Raw genomic sequence first — 21067 nt, forward strand, 5'->3', positions numbered from 1 at the left:
CATCACTGGGAGGGCTACCTGAGGCATCACTGGGAGGGCTACCTGAGGCATGACACATCACTGGGAGGGCTACCTGAGGCATCACTGGGAGGGCTACCAGAGGCATGAAACATCACTGGGAGGGCTACCAGAGGCATGAAACATCACTGGGAGGGCTACTGACCTCCGGAGGTAGTCAGGTGCACAGGCAGCACAAGTCTCATAATATAATAATAATAATAAATGCCATTTAGCAGACGCTTTTATCCAAAGCGACTTACAGTCATGTGTGCATACATTCTACGTATGGGTGGTCCCGGAATCGAACCCACTACCCTGGCGTTACAAGCGCCATGCTCTACCAACTGAGCTACAGAAGGACTCTGGTAGCCCTCCCAGTGATGTCAGGCCTCTGGTAACCAATCAGAGCAGCTCTTTTGCCAATACCTGGGTAAAACATCAGAATTAGGCTGACTAAACACAGCCAAAGTCAAAGAAATCATCTGTCAAATAACTTGAGGAGGATCAGGAAATCTGGTCACAATGCGTAGACATAAGAGACATTTTAATACCATGTGGAGACACTTTTCTGAAAATGTGGGACAATCAGAAGGTGGCCAAGAAGAAGACACAGGAGATGCCAGCTATCAACAAAGCTTATGACAGAGGTGCAGGACAACAACTCACAGGTCAGACAGGATGTGATTATTTATTGCATAAAATACTAAATAAAAAAGCAACAGATGGTCTGAATAATCCTAAAGTGAAGCTGTGCAGAGCCGAGTGGTCAGATGATCTGTGGAATAGAAACAGTCACTTGACTATGATTGGTGGACAGTCACTTGTCTGGAAACTGTCTGTCCTCCTTGTGCCTGTGTGGAATGTGGGCCCACCGGAACTGGTTCTGGGCAGGTCCATCATCTTCCTGGTAGAACTGGTTCCACTAGTCCAGTCAGGGACGGTGTGTGGCAGTAAGGGTGAGTAAGGCATGTCCAGTCTCACGTCCCTCTGCCCACGTCGTGGTAGTACAGGTTAGCACAGAGACACAGCAGCATGATGGAGGCCAGCATGTAGTAGATTAACTTCCTGAACTTCGGATCCAAGTCTCCCTGCCGGTACCAGACAATCTACAGGAGGAAGACGAAAGTCAGCCTAACCCCTGCCGGTACCCAACCCTAACCCCAAATCCCCCTGCCGGTACCCAACCCTAACCCCAAATCCCCCTGCCGGTACCCAACCCTAACCCCAAATCCCCCTGCCGGTACCCAACCCCAAGTCCCCCTGCCGGTACCCAACCCCACGTCCCCCTGCCGATACCCAACCCCACGTCCCCTGCCGGTACCCAACCCCAAGTCCCCCTGCCGGTACCCAACCCCAAGTCCCCCTGCCGGTACCCAACCCCAAGTCCCCCTGCCGGTACCCAACCCCAAGTCCCCTGCCGGCACCCAACCCCAAGTCCCCTGCCGGCACCCAACCCCACCCCCTGCCGGCACCCAACCCCACCCTCCTGCCGGTACCCAACTCCACCTCCTCCTGCCGGTACCCAACTCCACCTCCCCCTGCCGGTACCCAACTCCACCTCCCCTGCCGGTACCCAACTCCACCCCCCTGCCGGTACCCAACTCCACCCCTGCCGGTACCCAACCCCACCCCCCTGCCGGTACCCAACCCCACCTCCCCTGCCGGTACCCAACCCCACCTCCCCCTGCCGGTACCCAACCCCACCTCCCCTGCCGGTACCCAACCCCACCTCCCCTGCCGGTACCCAACCCCACCCCCTGCCGGTACCCAACCCCACCCCCTCCTGCCGGTACCCAACCCCACCCCCTCCTGCCGGTACCCAACCCCAAGTCCCCTGCCGGTACCCAACCCCAAGTCCCCCTGCCGGTACCCAACCCCAAGTCCCCCTGCCGGTACCCAACCCCAAGTCCCCTGCCGGCACCCAACCCCACTCCACCCCCAACTCCACCTCCCCTGCCGGTACCCAACCCCACCTCCCCTACCGGTACCCAAACCCACCTCCTGCCGGTACCCAACCCCACCCCCCCCCTGCCGGCACCCAACCCCACCCCCTGCCGGTACCCAACCCCACCTCCCTGCCGGTACCCAACCCCACCCCCTCCTGCCGGTACCCAACCCCAAGTCCCCTGCCGGTACCCAACCCCACCCCTCCTGCCGGTGCCCAACCCCAAGTCCCCTGCCGGTACCCAACCCCAAGTCCCCCTGCCGGTACCCAACCCCAAGTCCCCTGCCGGTACCCAACCCCAAGTCCCCCTGCCGGTACCCAACCCCACGTCCCCTGCCGGGACCCAGCCCCACCCCAAGTCCCCTGCCGGTACCCAACCCCACGTCCCCCTGCCGGTACCCAACCCCACCTGCCGGTACCCAACCCCACATCCCCCTGCCGGTACCCAACCCCAAGTTCCCTGCCGGTACTCAACCCCACCCCAAGTCCCCTGCCGGTAGCCAACCCCAAGTCCCCCTGCCGGTAGCCAACCCCAAGTCCCCTGCCGGTAGCCAACCCCAAGTCCCCTGCCGGTAGCCAACCCCAAGTCCCCCTGGTAGCCAACCCCAAGTCCCCCTGCCGGTAGCCAACCCAATGTCCCCCTGCCGGTAGCCAACCCAAAGTCCCCCTGCCGGGTACCCAACCCCAAGTCCCCTGCCGGGTACCCAACCCCAAGTCCCCTGCCGGGTACCCAACCCCAAGTCCCCCTGCCGGTACCCAACCCCACCTCCCCTACCGGTACCCAAACCCACCTCCCCTGCCGGTACCCAACCCCACCCCCCTGCCGGTACCCAACCCCACCCCCTGCCGTTACCCAACCCCACCTCCCCCTGCCGGTACCCAACCCCACCCCCTCCTGCCGGTACCCAACCCCAAGTCCCCTGCCGGTACCCAACCCCACCCCTCCTGCCGGTACCCAACCCCAAGTCCCCCTGCCGGTACCCAACCCCAAGTCCCCCTGCCGGTACCCAACCCCCAAGTCCCCCTGCCGGTACCCAACCCCAAGTCCCCTGCCGGTACCCAACCCCACGTCCCCCTGCCGGGACCCAACCCCACCCAAGTCCCCTGCCGGTACCCAACCCCACGTCCCCTGCCGGTACCCAACCCCACCTGCCGGTACCCAACCCCACATCCCCTGCCGGTACCCAACCCCAAGTTCCCCTGCCGGTACTCAACCCCACCCCAAGTCCCCTGCCGGTAGCCAACCCCAAGTCCCCTGCCGGTAGCCAACCCCAAGTCCCCCTGCCGGTAGCCAACCCCAAGTCCCCCTGCCGGTAGCCAACCCCAAGTCCCCCTGCCGGTAGCCAGCCCCCAAGTCCCCTGCCGGTAGCCAACCCAATGTCCCCTGCCGGTAGCCAACCCAAAGTCCCCTGCCGGGTACCCAACCCCAAGTCCCCTGCCGGGTACCCAACCCCAAGTCCCCCTGCCGGGTACCCAACCCCAAGTCCCCCTGCCGGGTACCCAACCCCAAGTCCCCCTGCCGGGTACCCAACCCCAAGTCCCCCTGCCGGGTACCCAACCCCAAGTCCCCTGCCGGGTACCCAACCCCAAGTCCCCTGCCGGGTACCCAACCCCAAGTCCCCCTGCCGGGTACCCAACCCCAAGTCCCCCTGCCGGGTACCCAACCCCAAGTCCCCCTGCCGGGTACCCAACCCCAAGTCCCCCTGCCGGGTACCCAACCCCAAGTCCCCTGCCGGGTACCCAACCCCAAGTCCCCCTGCCGGGTACCCACCCCACGTCCCCCTGCCGGGTACCCAACCCCACGTCCCCTGCCGGTACCCAATCCCACGTCCCCCTGCCGGTACCCAACCCCACGTCCCCCTGCCGGTACCCAACGTCCCCCTGCCGGTACCCAACGTCCCCTGCCGGTACCCAACGTCCCCTGCCGGTACCTAACCCCACGTCCCCTGCCGGTACCCAACCCCACGTCCCCCTGCCGGTACCCCACCCCACGTCCCCCTGCCGGTACCCCACCCCACCTCCCCCTGCCGGTACCCAAGCCCACGTCCCCTGCCGGTACCCAAGCCCACGTCCCCTGCCGGTACCCAAGCCCCGTCCCCTGCCGGTACCCAAGCCCACGTCCCCCTGCCGGTACCCAAGCCCACGCCCCCTGCCGGTACCCAACCCCACGTCCCCCTGCCGGTACCCAACCCCAAGTCCCCTGCCGGTACCCAACCCCAAGTCCCCTGCCGGTACCCAACCCCAAGTCCCCTGCCGGTACCCAACCCCAAGTCCCCTGCCGGTACCCAACCCCAAGTCCCCTGCCGGTACCCAACCCCAAGTCCCCTGCCGGTACCCAACCCCAAGTCCCCTGCCGGTACCCAAGTCCCCCTGCCAGTACCCAAGTCCCCGTCCCCTGCCGGTACCCAACCCCAAGTCCCCTGCCGGTACCCAACCCCAAGTCCCCCTGCCGGTGCCCAACCCCAAGTCCCCTGCCGGTACCCAACACCACGTCCCCTGCCGGTACCCAAGTCCCCCTGCCGGTGCCCAAGTCCCCTGCCGGTACCCAAGTCCCCCTGCCGGGAACCCAAGTCCCCCTGCCGGAACCCAAGTCCCCTGCCGGGAACCCAAGTCCCCCTGCCGGTACCCAACCCCACGTCCCCCTGCCGGTACCCAACCCCACGTCCCCTGCCGGTACCCAACCCCACGTCCCCCTGCCGGTACCCCACCCCATGTCCCCTGCCGGTACCCAAGTCCCCTGCCGGTACCCAACCCCACGTCCCCCTGCCGGTACCCAACCCCACGTCCCCTGCCGGTACCCAAGTCCCCTGCCGGTACCCAACCCCAAGTCCCCTGCCGGAACCCAAGTCCCCCTGCCGGGGAACCCAAGTCCCCCTGCCGGGAACCCAAGTCCCCCTGCCAGTACCCACGTCCCCTGCCGGTACCCAACCCCACGTCCCCCTGCCGGTACCCAACCCCACGTCCCCCTGCCGGTACCCAACCTCACGTCACCCTGCCGGTACCCAACTCACGTCACCCTGCCGGTACCCAACTCACGTCACCCTGCCGGTACCCAACCGTAACCCACGTCCTCCTGCCGGTACCAGAAGATCTACAGGAGGGAGATATTTATCCTCTTCAGACCCAAAGAAAGCAGGAGTGTACTCACCAGCACCATGGCCGAGCCGCAGGTCAGCAGGATACAGAAAGCCAAGAAGACGTTGAGTGGCCAGGGAGGCAACGAGGGGAACAGGAATGAACTGATCACTGTTACCTAGGGAACACAATCACCACCTAACTGATCCAATTGAAACAACAAGACAAAAGGCCCCTCAAATCAGTGGGTGATCTGGTAAGTGGGTGATCTGGTCCGCATGAAATTACCAGGACCAGCAGAGACACCTCTCACAGTATGGAACTACCAGGACCAGCAGAGACACACCTCTCACAGTATGGAACTACCAGGACCAGCACAAACATCCTCACCCCTCATTGGAGGACCTGAAATATTTCAAGTATGAATTCACTCCACCCTTCAGAAGGCCACAGATCACCCTTCAGAAGGCCACAGATCAACCCATCTTTCCCAGTACCATTTCCTCTCCCAATTCCTTTTTTTTTACTAGGCAAGTTAAGAACAAATCCCTTTTTATTTTTTAAGCCTTTTTCTTCCCAATTTCCTGATATCTAATTGGTAGTTACAGTCTTGTCTCATCGCTGCAACTCCCGTACGGACTCGGAGAGGCGAAGGTCGAGAGCCATGCGTCCTCCGAAACACAACCCAACCAAGCCGCACTGCTTCTTGACACCACATCCAACCCGGAAGCCTGCAACACCAATGTGTCGGAGGAAACACCATACACCTGACGACCTGGTGCACTGCACCCGGGCCCGCCACAGGAGTCGCTAATGCGCGATGAGACAAGGATATCCCTCCCGGCCAACGCTGGGCCAATTGTGCATCGCCCCATGGACCTCCCGGTCATGGCCAGCTGCGACAGAGCCTGGGCTCGAACCCAGAATCTCTGGTGGCACAGAGAGCACTGCGATGCAGTGCCTTTGACCACTGCACCACCCGGGAGGAACCAAGAACACATTCTTATTTACAATAACAACCTAGGAACAGTAGCACAGCGCTCTAACCACTAGGCTAGTGTAGTCATTCATGGTTAACAGTAATACTGTACAGAGTGAGTCCAACTTGTGACACTTGTTAAGCACATTTTTACTCCTGAACTTATTTAGGCCATAACAAAGTGGTTGAAAACGTACAAAACATTCCAGCTTCTAATTTTTTTATTAAAATGTGTAAAAATGTCTAAAAACACAATAGCATTATGGGGTATTGTGTGTAGGTCAGTGACACAAAATGTTGAATGTAAATCCATTTTAAATTCAGGCTGTAACAACATGTGGAGACAGTCCAGGGTACTTACTACAACGAGCAGGGTTGTCAGTCCTCCGACCACCAGGTTGATGGCTCTGTCCTACAAGGGAAAGAGGACATTACATGAGACAAGCCAATAACACACTGTGGCGGTCATGACATTTTGTCAGCCACTAAGTCATGAAAAAGACTGCTGGTCTCACGGTAATTGACCATTTAATTAACATAAACATGTTTAGCATCTCCAGGCCTCCACACATACAAGCCGCTGATTGGAACATCTACATTTTGAAAAGTCAAAGAAATATATTTTTAATAAACACCGTCACAATAAATCCATTATTGATTTTAGACAGGTTAAAAGAAACATGATTAAGAATGTATTTCAGAAGGACAGAATATGAGTTGGTCTACTATATGTTATCCGGCTCTGTCATAGGCTATAGGCTTGTTCATTGAGATATGCTTATAAGTCCCCATCATTGTTTTACATATGGTTTTATAGTAGGAAGAATATAATTTAGCTGAATAACATAGAAAATTATATTTTTCCCATTCCGGAACAGATCCCATGCCCCAGATTGAGTTATTTGAAACAGATCCCATGCCCTAGATTGAGTTATTTGAAACAGATCCCGTGCCCGAGTTATTTGAAACAGATCCCGTGCCCGAGTTATTTGAAACAGATCCCATGCCCTAGATTGAGTTATTTGAAACAGATCCCATGCCCTAGATTGAGTTATTTGAAACAGATCCCATGCCCTAGATTGAGTTATTTGAAACAGATCCCATGCCCCAGATTGAGTTATTTGAAACAGATCCCATGCCCTAGATTGAGTTATTTGAAACATCCTATGCCCTATTTTTTTTTCTACCTTTTATTTAACCAGGTAGGCCAGTTGAGAACAAGTTCTCATTTACAACTGCAACCTGGCCAAGATAAAGCAAAGCAGTGCGACATAAACACAGAGTTACACATGGAATAAACGTACAGTCCATAACACAATAGGAACAAAAATCTATATACAGTGTTTGCAAATGAGGTAAGATTAGGGAGGTAAGGCAATAAATAGGCCGTTAGTGGCGAAGTAATTACAATATAGCAATTAAACACTGGAGTGATAGATGTATAGAACATGAATGTGCAAGTAGAGATACTGGGGTGCAAAGGAGCAACAAAATAAATTAATACAGTATGGGGATGAGGTAGTTGGATGGGCTATTTACAGATGGGCTGTGTACAGGTGCAGTGATCTGTGAGCTGCTCTGACAGCTGGTGCTTAAAGCTAGTGAGGGAGATATGAGTCTCCAACTTCAGTGATTTTTTGCAATTCGTTCCAGTCATTGGCAGCAAAGAACTGGAAGAAAAGAACCAAAGGAGGAATTGACTTTGGGGGTTACCAGTGAAATATTCCTGCTGGAGCGTGTGCTACGGGTGGGTGCTGCTATGGTGACCAGTGAGCTGAGATAAGGTGGGGCTTTACCTAGCAGAGACTTATAGATTACCTGCAGCCAGTGGGTTTGGCGAGGAATATGAAGCGAGGGCCAGCCAGCGAGCATGCAGGTTGCAGTGGTGGGTAGTATATTGGGCTTTGGTGACAAAACGGATGGCACCGTGATAGACTACTCAGCAAATTGGATGTAGAGTGTTGGAGGCTATTTTATCGAAGAAGTCAAAAATCGGTAGGATGGTCAGTTTTACGAGGGTGTGTTTGGCAGCATGAATGAAGGATGCTTTATTGCGAAATAGGAGGCCGATTCTAGATTTAATTTTGTATTGGAGATGCTTAATGTGAGTCTGGAAGGAGAGTTTACAGTCTAACCAGACACCTAGGTATTTATAGTTGTCCACATATTCTAAGTCAGAACCGTCCAGAGTAGTGATGCTGGGCAGGTGTGGTCAGCGATCGGTTGAAGACATTGCATTTAGTTTTACTTGCATTTAAGAGCAGTTGGAGGCCACGGAAGGAGAGTTGTCTGGCATTGAAGCTCGTCTGGAGGTTAGTTAACGGTGTCCAAAGAAGGGCCAGAAGGACACAAAATGGTGTCACCAGCAGCAAGAGCGACATCATTAATGTATACAGATAAGAGTCGAGAATTGAACCCTGTGGCACCCCCATAGAGACTGCCAGAGGTCCAGACAACAGGTCCTCTGATTTGACACTTCTCCGTCTGAGAAGTAGTTGGTGAACCAGGCGAGGCAGTCATTTGAGAAGGCTGTTGAGTCTGCCGATAAGAATGTGGTGATTGATGGAGTCGAAAACCTCGGCCAGGTCTATGAAGACGGCTGCACAGTATTGTCTTTTGTCGATGGCTGTTATGATATCATTTAGGACCTTGAGCGTGGCTGAGGTGCACCCATGACCAGCTCGGAAACCAGATTGCATAGCGGAAAAGGTACGGTGGGATTCGAAATGGTCGGTGATCTGTTTGTTAACTTGGCTTTCGAACACCTTAGAAAGGCAGGGTAGGATAGATATAGGTCTGTAACAGTTTGGGTCTAGAGCGTCTCCCCCTTTGAAGAGGGGGATGACCGCGGCAGCTTTCCAATCTTTGGGGATCTCAGACGATACGAACAGGTTGAACAGGCTGGTAATAGGGGTTGCAACAAATGCGGCGGATCATTTCAAATGCCCTAGGTTCAGTTATTTGAAACAGGTCCTATACCCTAGGTTCAGAGTTATTTGAAACAGGTCCTATACCCTAGGTTCAGTTATTTGAAACAGGTCCTATACCCTAGGTTCAGAGTTATTTGGAACAGGTCCTATACCCTAGGTTCAGTTATTTGGAACAGGTCCTATACCCTAGGTTCAGTTATTTGGAACAGGTCCTATACCTAGGTTCAGTTATTTGAAACAGGTCCTATACCCTAGGTTCAGTTATTTGGAACAGGTCCTATACCCAAGGTTCAGAGTTGTTTGGAACAGGTCCTATACCCTAGGTTCAGTTATTTGGAACAGGTCCTATACCTAGGTTCAGTTATTTGGAACAGGTCCTATACCTAGGTTCAGTTATTTGGAACAGGTCCTATACCTAGGTTCAGAGTTATTTGGAACAGGTCCTATACCCTAGGTTCAGAGTTATTTGGAACAGGTCCTATAACCTAGGTTCAGAGTTATTTGGAACAGGTCCTATACCCTAGGTTCAGAGTTATTTGGAACAGGTCCTATACCTAGGTTCAGTTATTTGGAACAGGTCCTATACCCTAGGTTGAGTTATTTGAAACAGGTCCTATACCCTAGGTTCAGAGTTATTTGGAACAGGTCCTATACCCTAGGTTCAGAGTTATTTGGAACAGGTCCTATACCCTAGGTTCAGAGTTATTTGGAACAGGTCCTATACCCTAGGTTCAGAGTTATTTGGAACAGGTCCTATGCCCTAGGTTCAGAGTTATTTGAAACAGGTCCTATACCTAGGTTCAGAGTTATTTGAAACAGGTCCTATACCCTAGGTTCAGAGTTATTTGAAACAGGTCCTATACCCTAGGTTCAGTTATTTGGAACAGGTCCTATACCCTAGGTTCAGTTATTTGGAACAGGTCCTATACCTAGGTTCAGTTATTTGAAACAGGTCCTATACCTAGGTTCAGTTATTTGGACCAGGTCCTATACCCTAGGTTCAGTTATTTGGACCAGGTCCTATACCTAGGTTCAGTTATTTGGAACAGGTCCTATACCCTAGGTTCAGTTATTTGGAACAGGTCCTATACCCTAGGTTCAGTTATTTGGAACAGGTCCTATACCTAGGTTCAGTTATTTGGAACAGGTCCTATACCTAGGTTCAGAGTTATTTGGAACAGGTCCTATACCCTGGGTTCAGAGTTATTTGGAACAGGTCCTATACCATAGGTTCAGTTATTTGGAACAGGTCCTATACCTAGGTTCAGAGTTATTTGAAACAGGTCCTATACCCTAGGTTCAGTTATTTGAAACAGGTCCTATACCCTAGGTTCAGTTATTTGAAACAGGTCCTATGCCCTAGGTTCAGTTATTTGGAACAGGTCCTATACCCTAGGTTATGAGTTATTTGGAACAGGTCCTATACCCTAGGTTCAGTTATTTGGAACAGGTCCTATACCCTAGGTTCAGAGTTATTTGAAACAGGTCCTATACCCTAGGTTCAGTTATTTGAAACAGGTCCTATACCCTAGGTTCAGTTATTTGGAACAGGTCCTATACCCTAGGTTCAGTTATTTGGAACAGGTCCTATACCCTAGGTTCAGTCATTTGGAACAGGTCCTATACCCTAGGTTCAGTTATTTGAACAGGTCCTATGCCCTAGGTTCAGAGTTATTTGGAACAGGTCCTATACCCTAGGTTCAGTTATTTGAAACAGGTCCTATACCCTAGGTTCAGAGTTATTTGGAACAGGTCCTATACCCTAGGTTCAGTTATTTGGAACAGGTCCTATACCTAGGTTCAGTTATTTGGAACAGGTCCTATGCCCTAGGTTCAGAGTTATTTGGAACAGGTCCTATACCCTAGGTTCAGTTATTTGAAACAGGTCCTATACCCTAGGTTCAGTTATTTGCAACAGGTCCTATGCCCTAGGTTCAGAGTTATTTGGAACAGGTCCTATACCCTAGGTTCAGTTATTTGAAACAGGTCCTATACCCTAGGTTCAGTTATTTGAAACAGGTCCTATACCCTAGGTTCAGAGTAATTGGAACAGGTCCTATACCCGAGGTTCAGAGTTATTTGAAACAGGTCCTATACCCTAGGGGAGTTATTTGGAACAGGTCCTATGCCCTAGGTTCAGTTATTTGAAACAGGTCCTATACCCTAGGTTCAGAGTTATTTGAACAGGTCCTATGCCCAAGGTTCAGAGTTATTTGGAACAGGTCATATACCCTAGGTTCAGAGTTATTTGAAACAGGTCCTATACCCTAGGTTCAGTTATTTGAAACAGGTCCTATACCCTAGGTTCAGTTATTTGGAACAGGTCCTATGCCTAGGTTCAGAGTTATTTGGAACAGGTCCTATACCCTAGGTTCAGTTATTTGGAACAGGTCCTATACCTAGGTTCAGTCATTTGGAACAGGTCCTATACCCTAGGTTCAGAGTTATTTGGAACAGGTCCTATACCCTAGGTTCAGTTATTTGGAACAGGTCCTATACCTAGGTTCAGTTATTTGGAACAGGTCCTATACCCTAGGTTCAGTTATTTGGAACAGGTCCTATGCCCTAGGTTCAGAGTTATTTGGAACAGGTCCTATACCCTAGGTTCAGTTATTTGAAACAGGTCCTATACCCTAGGTTCAGTTATTTGAAACAGGTCCTATACCCTAGGTTCAGAGTTATTTGGAACAGGTCCTATGCCCAAGGTTCAGAGTTATTTGGAACAGGTCCTATACCCTAGGTTCAGTTATTTGAAACAGGTCCTATACCTAGGTTCAGTTATTTGAAACAGGTCCTATACCCTAGGTTCAGTTATTTGAAACAGGTCCTATACCCTAGGTTCAGAGTTATTTGGAACAGGTCCTATACCCTAGGTTCAGTCATTTGGAACAGGTCCTATACCCTAGGTTCAGTTATTTGGAACAGGTCCTATGCCCTAGGTTCAGAGTTATTTGGAACAGGTCCTATACCCTAGGTTCAGTTATTTGAAACAGGTCCTATACCTAGGTTCAGTTACTTGAAACAGGTCCTATGCCCTAGGTTCAGAGTTATTTGGAACAGGTCCTATGCCCTAGGTTCAGAGTTATTTGGAACAGGTCCTATACCCTAGGTTCAGTTATTTGAAACAGGTCCTATGCCCTAGGTTCAGAGTTATTTGGAACAGGTCCTATACCCTAGGTTCAGTTATTTGAAACAGGTCCTATACCTAGGTTCAGTTATTTGAAACAGGTCCTATACCCTAGGTTCAGTTATTTGAAACAGGTCCTATACCCTAGGTTCAGTTATTTGAAACAGGTCCTATACCCTAGGTTCAGTTATTTGAAACAGGTCCTATACCATAGGTTCAGTTATTTGAAACAGGTCCTATACCCTAGGTTCAGTTATTTGAAACAGGTCCTATGCCCTAGGTTCAGAGTAATTTGGAACAGGTCCTATACCCTAGGTTCAGTTATTTGGAACAGGTCCTATACCTAGGTTCAGTTATTTGGAACAGGTCCTATACCCTAGGTTCAGTTATTTGAAACAGGTCCTATACCCTAGGTTCAGTTATTTGAAACAGGTCCTATACCCTAGGTTCAGTTATTTGAAACAGGTCCTATACCCTAGGTTCAGTTATTTGAAACAGGTCCTATGCCCTAGGTTCAGAGTTATTTGGCAACTGTAGTTTTGAATGATACAAACCTTAGAATGACCTAGAAAAACACCACATATGGGCTGCTTGATGTGACTGGGCTGTTGATAATTTGAGAACATTGCAGAGAAAGCTTGCCCTCTGTTCCTTGCCTGAGGCTACACATGCGGTTCTCTCATCAACTGATCATATTGTCACCCATCTGACTATTCGCAATTTCATCTGTTCTTTACTAATACAGTGCATTTGGAAAGTATTCAGACCCCTCAACTTTTTCCACATTGATAGGTTACAGCCTTATTCTACAATTGATTCAATAGTTTTTCCCCTCAATCCACCACAACACCCTATGATGACAAAGCATGAAACAGGTTTAGATATACACTTGCTACAATAACAACATTTGAAATATAACATTGACATTAGTATTCAGACCCTTTACTCAGTACTTTGTTGAAGCACCTTTGGCAGCAATTACAGCCTCGAGTCTTCTTGGGTCTTGACGCTACAAGCTTGGCACACCTGTATTTAGGAGTTTCTCCCATTCTTCTCTGCAGATCCTCTCAATCTCTGTCAGGTTGGATGGGGAGCGTCGCTGCACAGCTATTTTCTGGTCTCTCCAGAGATGTTCAAATCGGGTTCAAGTCCAGGCTCTGGCTGGGCCACTCATGGACATTGAGACTTGTCCAGAAGTTGCACCTTTGCCCCAGTCTGAGGTCCTGAGCAGGTTTTCCTCAAGGTACTTTCCTCCATGCATCTTTCCCTCAAGCCTGACGTCCCCACAGCATGATGCTGCCACCTCCATGCTTCGCAGTAGGTATGGTGACAGGCTTCCTCCAGACGTGATGCTTGGCATTCAGGCCAAAGAGTTCAATCTTGGTTTCATCAAACCAGAGAAACTTGTTTCTCATGGTCTGAGTCTTTAGGTGCCTTTTGCCAACTCCAAGCGGGCTGTCATGTGCCTTTTACTGAGGAGTGGCTTCCGTCTGACCAACCTACCATAAAGGCCTGATTGGTGGAGTTCTGCAGAGAAGGTTGTCCATCTTGAAGGTTCTCCTATGTCCACAGAGGAACTCTAGGTGATCTGTCAGTGACCATCGGGTTCTTGGTCACCTCCTTGACCAAGGCTCTTCTCCTCGATTGCTCAGTTTGTCCGGGCAGCCAGCTCTAGGAAGAGTCTTTGTGGTTCCAAACTTCTTCCATTTAAGAATGATGGAGGCCACTGTGTTCTTGGAGCCTTCAGTGCTGCAGAAATGTTTGGGTACCCTTCCCCAGATCTGTGTCTCGACCACAATCCTCTCTCTACGGACAATTCCTTCAACCTCATGGCTTGGGTTTGCTCTGACATGCACTGTCAACTGTGGGACCGTTCTCTCCCAGACTCATGAATAGACATGTTGGAGTAGAGGCTCGACCAGTTATGTACCAAAGACATCTGAAATCAGTTTAAAATCATGTGCAATATGCAATATGTATTGTATAACAGCACAATCATTATTTTAATTATTTTTTTGGGGGGCTCATATACAGGCCTATGAATGAGCTGTCAGATGGTCTATGGGTGTTCTGAATTAATCATCACCTTAGAAAGCACTGTCCATTTCATTGTGTTGGGCTTTGGAACAGCATCCACAACGACCATGTTATACACTGGTTCAACCTGCTGTTGAACTTCTTTCTTCAAATTGATCATCACAGTGAGGTGAGTTGTAAAAGCATGATACTGTTGTGATGATAAGTGTTTGATTGTCATTGATGTCAGAGTGGTTAGGGGACATGGAGCCATTAGGACCCGATGGTTAGGGGGGACATGGAGCCATTAGGACCTGATGGTTAGAGGGACATGGAGCCATTAGGACCTGATGGTTATAGGACCTGATGGTTAGAGGGACATGGAGCCATTAGGACCCGATGGTTAGAGGGACATGGAGCCATTAGGACCTGATGGTTAGGAGGGACATGGAGCCATTAGGACCTGATGGTTAGAGGGACATGGAGCCATTAGGACCTGATGGTTAGAGGGACATGGAGCCATTAGGACCTGATGGTTAGAGGGACATGGAGCCATTGGGACCTGATGGTTAGAGGGACATGGAGCCATTAGGATCCGATGGTTAGAGGGACATGGAGCCATTAGGACCTGATGGTTAGAGGGACATGGAGCCATTAGGACCCGATGGTTAGGGGACATGGAGCCATTAGGACCTGATGGTTAGAGGGACATGGAGCCATTAGGACCCGATGGTTAGGGGACATGGAGCCATTAGGACCCGATGGTTAGAGGGACATGGAGCCATTAGGACCTGATGGTTAGAGGGACATGGAGCCATTAGGACCCGATGGTTAGAGGGACATGGAGCCATTAGGACCCGATGGTTAGAGGGACATGGAGCCATTAGGACCCGATGGTTAGGGGGACATGGAGCCATTAGGACCTGATGGTTAGAGGGACATGGAGCCATTAGGACCCGATGGTTAGAGGGACATGGAGCCATTAGGACCGATGGTTAGAGGGACATGGAGCCATTAGGACCTGATGGTTTATAGGACCTGATGGTTAGAGGGACATGGAGCCATTAGGACCCGATGGTTAGAGGGACATGGAGCCATTAGGACCCGATGGTTAGAGGGACATGGAGCCATTAGGACCCGATGGTTAGAGGGACATGGAGCCATTAGGACCCGATGGTTAGAGGGACATGGAGCCATTAGGACCCGATGGTTAGGGGGACATGGAGCCATTAGGACCTGATGGTTGTTAGTGAGTTAGGTACTACCAACGCATGTCCAGAGTGCAGAAGAGGAGACTCAAGACTGTGGGTGTGGCGGTAATATGGTCCCCCAACAGCCGTACACCACACACACACACAGCACACACACACACACACACACACACACACACACACACACACACACACACACACACACACACGTACCCGAGCAGAGGTTTCTCCAAACAGCAGTCTGTTGTCAAGGCCGCTGGTGCCATATGTTCTGGTGGTGAAGTCATTGGTAGTGAAGTCATCCATGGCTCAGCAGCTCCACCCCATGGACACACAGAGGAACTGCATGCTAGTGGCTCCACAGGGGCAGGCCTTACCGGACAGGAAGCAGGGCCAGCCAACCAGATGCCTGACCTGAAGGGTGGGAGGAATAGGAGAGGGAAGTTAACAGCCTGTCCCTCACCCCATAAAGGGACTGGCTAAAACACCCCCTTCCCCTACTTCCCTTTCTGATTCCCCCTATTCCTTTACCTCCTCTCTCTCCTTGATCCCCTCTCATCTCGGCCCCCAGCCCAATCCCAAATCCCCCCCTAGACGTTGTGTCATGTTTCTTCTCTATCCCAGCTCCACCCTAGCTCCAGTCCAGCTCTACCCTAGCTCCAATAAAGCTCTACCCTAGCCCAGCCCAGCTCTAGCCCAGCTCTACCCTAGCTCCAGTCCAGCTCTATCCCAGCCCAGCTCTACCCCAGCTCTACCCTAGCTCTAGCCCAGCTCTATTCTAGCTCAGCTCTATCCCACCCTAGCTCTACCCTAGCTCTAGCCCAGCTCCAGCCCAGCTCTACACTAGCTCTAGCTCAGCCCTACTCTAGCTCTACCCTAGCTCTAGCCCAGCTCTAGCCCTACCCTAGCTCTAGCCCTACCCTACCCCAGCTCTACCCCTAGCCCAGCAGTATGTTACTGCACGGTGCAGAAGACCATTCTAGGCCAGAGAGCAGAGACTGTTTCCTGTTGCAACAACATTCTGGGTGAAAAGGCAGAATTCTTGAGGCAGCTTTGTGCTCCAAACCCACAAGAAACAAGAGGTCCATTATGACATGGGAACTAGCTGCTACTCTCTAGCCTCCAGCTCCATCCCAGCCTGGGCTACATAACACATCATAACCCTAAGAGCTGCTGCATGGGATCATGTGAACAGCTACACTGAAAACAACAGCAATCCCCCAACCGGAGTCTAAATGGCCTTGCTAGTTAAACATTTTTATATATATATTTTTTTTTTTAACCTTTATTTAACTAGGCAAGTCAGTTAAATATTTTCTTTGACCGGGGAACAGTGGGTTAACTGCCTTGTTCAGGGGCAGAATGACAGATACCTGCCGCCCCAAATCAAATCAAATTTTATTTGTCACATACACATGGTTAGCAGATGTTAATACGAATGTAGCGAAATGCTTGTGCTTCTAGTTCTGACAATGCAGTAGTAACTAGAGGTCGACCGATTAATCGGAATGGCCGATTAATCAGGGCCGATTTCAAGTTTTCATAACAATCGGAAATCGGTATTTTTGGGCGCCGATTTGCTGATTTAATTTAAAAAATATATATCTTTATTTAACCAGGCAAGTCAGTTAAGAACACATTCTTATTTTCACTGACGGCCTAGGAACGGTGGGTTAACTGCCTCGTTCAGGGGCAGAACGACAGATTTTCCCCTTGTCAGCTCGGGGGATCCAATCTTGCAACCTTACATTTAACTAGTCCAACACAATAACGACCTGCCTCTCTCTCGTTGCACTCCACAAGGAGCCTGCCTGTTACGCGGATGCAGTAAGCCATCCACCTCTGGCCTGCTCGCCTCCCTACCACTGAGGAAGTACAGTTCCCGCTCAGCCCAGTCAAAACTGTTCGCTGCTCTGGCCCCCCAATGGTGGAACAAACTCCCTCACGACGCCAGGACAGCGGAGTCAATCACCACCTTCCGGAGACACCTGAAACCCCACCTCTTCAAGGAATACCTAGGATAGGGTAAGTAATCCTTCTCACCCCCTAAAAGATTTAGATGCACTATTGTAAAGTGGCTGTTCCACTGGATGTCTTAAGATGTATGCACCAATTTGTAAGTCGCTCTGGATAAGAGCGTCTGCTAAATGACTTAAATGTAAATGTAAGCCAAGGTAAGTTGCTAGCTAGCATTAAACTTCTTATAGTGGCAATCATAATCACTAGTTAACTAAACATGGTTGATGATATTACTAGATATTATCTAGCGTGTCCTGCATTACACTATAATCTGACTGAGCATACAAGACATCCAAGTAATCAAAGTTAATCTGACTCAAATGGTGGTAGGCAGAAGCAGTCCTATAACATTAATTCAAACAGCACCCTAAAACTTTTACTCTTCGGGGATATTCAAGCACTGCGCTGTTTATGAAAGGAACCAATCAGCTCCCGAAATGTTCTCATGTTCTGAGTGTAACGGATGTGAAATGTCTAGCTAGTTAGCGTGCGCTAATAGCGTTTCAAACGTCACTTGCTCTGAAGACTTCTAGTAGTTGTTCCCCTTGCTTTGTGGAGCGATGGGTAACGCTGCTTCATGGGTGCTGTTGTCGTTGGGTCGCTGGTTCGCAGCCCGGGAGGGCGAGGGGAGGGACGGAAGTTATACTGTTACACTGGCAAGGAACTAAAGTGCCTACAAGACATCCAATAATCAAGGTTAATGAAATTCAATGTTTTTGTTAGAGGAAATAGTCCTATAATTCCTATAATAACTACAACCTAAAACTTCTTACCTGGGGATATTAAGACTCATGTTAAAAGGAACCAACAGATTTTATGTTCTCATGTTCTATATTAACGGATTGAAACTGCTAGCTAGTCAGCGGTGGTGCGCGCTAAATAAGTTTCAATCGGTGATGTCACTTGCTCTGAAACCTTGAAGTAGTGGACCAGGAAACCAACCGGGCTTTGTGGAGCATGGGAAACCATGCCGGGGTGACTGTTGATGTGTGCAGAGGGTCCCTGGACATTCGCACCCCGGGTAGGGCATACAGGAAACCAAAGTTATACTGTTACATGAGCAAGGAACTTAAACGTTAGCTTTCTTACATAGCACATATTGCAGTTTTACTTCTCCAACACTTTGTTTTTGCATTATTTAAACCAAATTGAACATGTTTCTTTAGGACTTGAGGCTAAATAATTTTATTGATGTATTATATGAAGTTAAAAACGTGTTCATTCAGTATTGGGAAACCAACCGGGCTAGGACATACAGGAAACCAACCGGGCTAGGACATACGGGAAACCAACCGGGCTAGGACATACGGGAAACCAACCGGGCTAGGACATACGGGAAACCAACCGGGCTAGGACATACAGGAAACCAACCGGGCTAGGACATACGGGAAACCAACCGGGCTAGGACATACGGGAAACCAACCGGGCTAGGACATACGGGAAACCAACCGGGCTAGGACATACGGGAAACCAACCGGGCTAGGACATACGGGAAACCAACCGGGCTAGGACATACGGGAAACCAACCGGGCTAGGACATACGGGAAACCAACCGGGCTAGGACATACGGGAAACCAACCGGGCTAGGACATACGGGAAACCAACCGGGCTAGGACATACAGGAAACCAACCGGGCTAGGACATACGGGAAACCAACCGGGCTAGGACATACAGGAAACCAACCGGGCTAGGACATACAGGAAACCAACCGGGCTAGGACATACAGGAAACCAACCGGGCTAGGACATACGGGAAACCAACCGGGCTAGGACATACGGGAAACCAACCGGACAGGACATACGGGAAACCAACCGGGCTAGGACATACGGGAAACCAACCGGGCTAGGACATACAGGAAACCAACCGGGCTAGGACATACAGGAAACCAACCGGGCTAGGACATACAGGAAACCAACCGGGCTAGGACATACAGGAAACCAACCGGGCTAGGACATACGGGAAACCAACCGGGCTAGGACATACGGGAAACCAACCGGGCTAGGACATACGGGAAACCAACCGGGCTAGGACATACGGGAAACCAACCGGGCTAGGACATACAGGAAACCAACCGGGCTAGGACATACGGGAAACCAACCGGGCTAGGACATACAGGAAACCAACCGGGCTAGGACATACAGGAAACCAACCGGGCTAGGACATACAGGAAACCAACCGGGCTAGGACATACAGGAAACCAACCGGGCTAGGACATACGGGAAACCAACCGGGCTAGGACATACGGGAAACCAACCGGGCTAGGACATACAGGAAACCAACCAGGCTGGGACATACAGGAAACCAACCGGGCTAGGACATACGGGAAACCAACCGGGCTAGGACATACGGGAAACCAACCGGGCTAGGACATACGGGAAACCAACCGGGCTAGGACATACGGGAAACCAACCGGGCTAGGACATACGGGAAACCAACCGGGCTAGGACATACAGGAAACCAACCGGGCTAGGACATACAGGAAACCAACCGGGCTAGGACATACAGGAAACCAACCGGGCTAGGACATACGGGAAACCAACCGGGCTAGGACATACGGGAAACCAACCGGGCTAGGACATACGGGAAACCAACCGGGCTAGGACATACGGGAAACCAACCGGGCTAGGACATACAGGAAACCAACCGGGCTAGGACATACAGGAAACCAACCGGGCTAGGACATACGGGAAACCAACCGGGCTAGGACATACGGGAAACCAACCGGGCTAGGACATACAGGAAACCAACCGGGCTAGGACATACAGGAAACCAACCAGGCTAGGACATACAGGAAACCAACCGGGCTAGGACATACAGGAAACCAACCGGGCTAGGACATACAGGAAACCAACCGGGCTAGGACATACTGGAAACCAACCGGGCTAGGACATACTGAAACCAACCGGGCTAGGACATACAGGAAACCAACCGGGCTAGGACATACGGGAAACCAACCGGGCTAGGACATACAGGAAACCAACCGGGCTAGGACATACAGGAAACCAACCGGGCTAGGACATACAGGAAACCAACCGGGCTAGGACATACAGGAAACCAACCGGGCTAGGACATACAGGAAACCAACCGGGCTAGGACATACAGGAAACCAACCGGGCTAGGACATACAGGAAACCAACCGGGCTAGGACATACAGGAAACCAACCGGGCTAGATAAATCACTTGTAAATAGTCGGCTAACAGCTGGTAGTCGTTAGGCTTGCTAGCTAGTTTAGCTGTGTTGGGCGCTGACCTCGCAGATCTTAATTTAACATTCATTTTAAACACCCATCAAAGTTCACAAAACATATCTACGAGTTTAATATTAGACGGCTAGCTAGTAAGCCTGCTGGTTATCTAACGGCAGTTTGTTACTGATAGCATGTCCGCTAACAATAACACTACTAGGACGGCTCCAATCAGCTGCTCAAAACACCCATTTCAAAGGTTGAACCAAACGTCAACTTTGTTTCAATGTACTTACGTGTCAGAGCATAATAAGAGGTTGTGTTTCAGATGAATATGTGTCAACTACTTGTCACTTATCCAGTGTCTCCAAAACTTCCAGGAGCAAAATGATTCTGATCGGCTCAACCAGAAATTACAGCCGGGCAGCTTAAAGGGAACGTGACAGTACTCTTAAAGGCAAAATATCTTATTACGGCGGTACACATTTCGGCAAGAGTTGACATGATTCAATACAGTGTACTAACCTATTTCACATGCATTAATGGGTCTGTTTTAATTGATTTGATGAGTGTAGATTAA

The 21067-nt window shown here is 50.7% G+C and overlaps 1 protein-coding gene and 3 long non-coding RNA genes across 6 annotated transcripts; 1 reads left to right on the top strand and 3 right to left on the bottom strand.

The window, feature by feature from the left end:
- Positions 1 to 674: 674 nt before the first annotated feature.
- Positions 675 to 20937, bottom strand: LOC127925327 (transmembrane protein 243-like). The gene is made up of 5 exons (XM_052510171.1): positions 20784 to 20937; positions 15497 to 15697; positions 6361 to 6411; positions 5094 to 5198; positions 675 to 1106 (listed from the first exon to the last, which is right to left on the bottom strand). The coding sequence occupies exons 2-5, from the start codon at positions 15587 to 15589 to the stop codon at positions 978 to 980; spliced, it is 378 nt and encodes a 125-aa protein (XP_052366131.1). The 5' UTR covers positions 15590 to 15697; positions 20784 to 20937; the 3' UTR covers positions 675 to 977.
- On the top strand, positions 7932 to 10553 carry LOC127925329 (uncharacterized). Of its 3 annotated transcripts, none has more exons than XR_008120498.1 (4): positions 7932 to 9072; positions 9540 to 9693; positions 9763 to 9849; positions 10448 to 10525. It is a non-coding gene; the product is annotated as an uncharacterized LOC127925329 (long non-coding RNA). The 3 variants fall into 3 exon arrangements; XR_008120500.1 differs by lacking the exon at positions 7932 to 9072 and adding an exon at positions 9337 to 9404 and having other exon boundaries at positions 9763 to 9816; positions 10448 to 10524; XR_008120499.1 differs by lacking the exons at positions 7932 to 9072; positions 9763 to 9849 and adding an exon at positions 9337 to 9404 and having other exon boundaries at positions 9540 to 9714; positions 10448 to 10553.
- Positions 9167 to 10311, bottom strand: LOC127925330 (uncharacterized). The gene is made up of 3 exons (XR_008120501.1): positions 10188 to 10311; positions 9956 to 10021; positions 9167 to 9248 (listed from the first exon to the last, which is right to left on the bottom strand). It is a non-coding gene; the product is annotated as an uncharacterized LOC127925330 (long non-coding RNA).
- On the bottom strand, positions 14377 to 15383 carry LOC127925328 (uncharacterized). The gene is made up of 3 exons (XR_008120497.1): positions 15111 to 15383; positions 14831 to 14995; positions 14377 to 14501 (listed from the first exon to the last, which is right to left on the bottom strand). It is a non-coding gene; the product is annotated as an uncharacterized LOC127925328 (long non-coding RNA).
- Positions 20938 to 21067: the final 130 nt, after the last annotated feature.

The sequence above is a fragment of the Oncorhynchus keta genome, unplaced genomic scaffold (genome assembly GCF_023373465.1).
Source record: "Oncorhynchus keta strain PuntledgeMale-10-30-2019 unplaced genomic scaffold, Oket_V2 Un_contig_5421_pilon_pilon, whole genome shotgun sequence".
Taxonomy (NCBI): domain Eukaryota; kingdom Metazoa; phylum Chordata; class Actinopteri; order Salmoniformes; family Salmonidae; genus Oncorhynchus; species Oncorhynchus keta.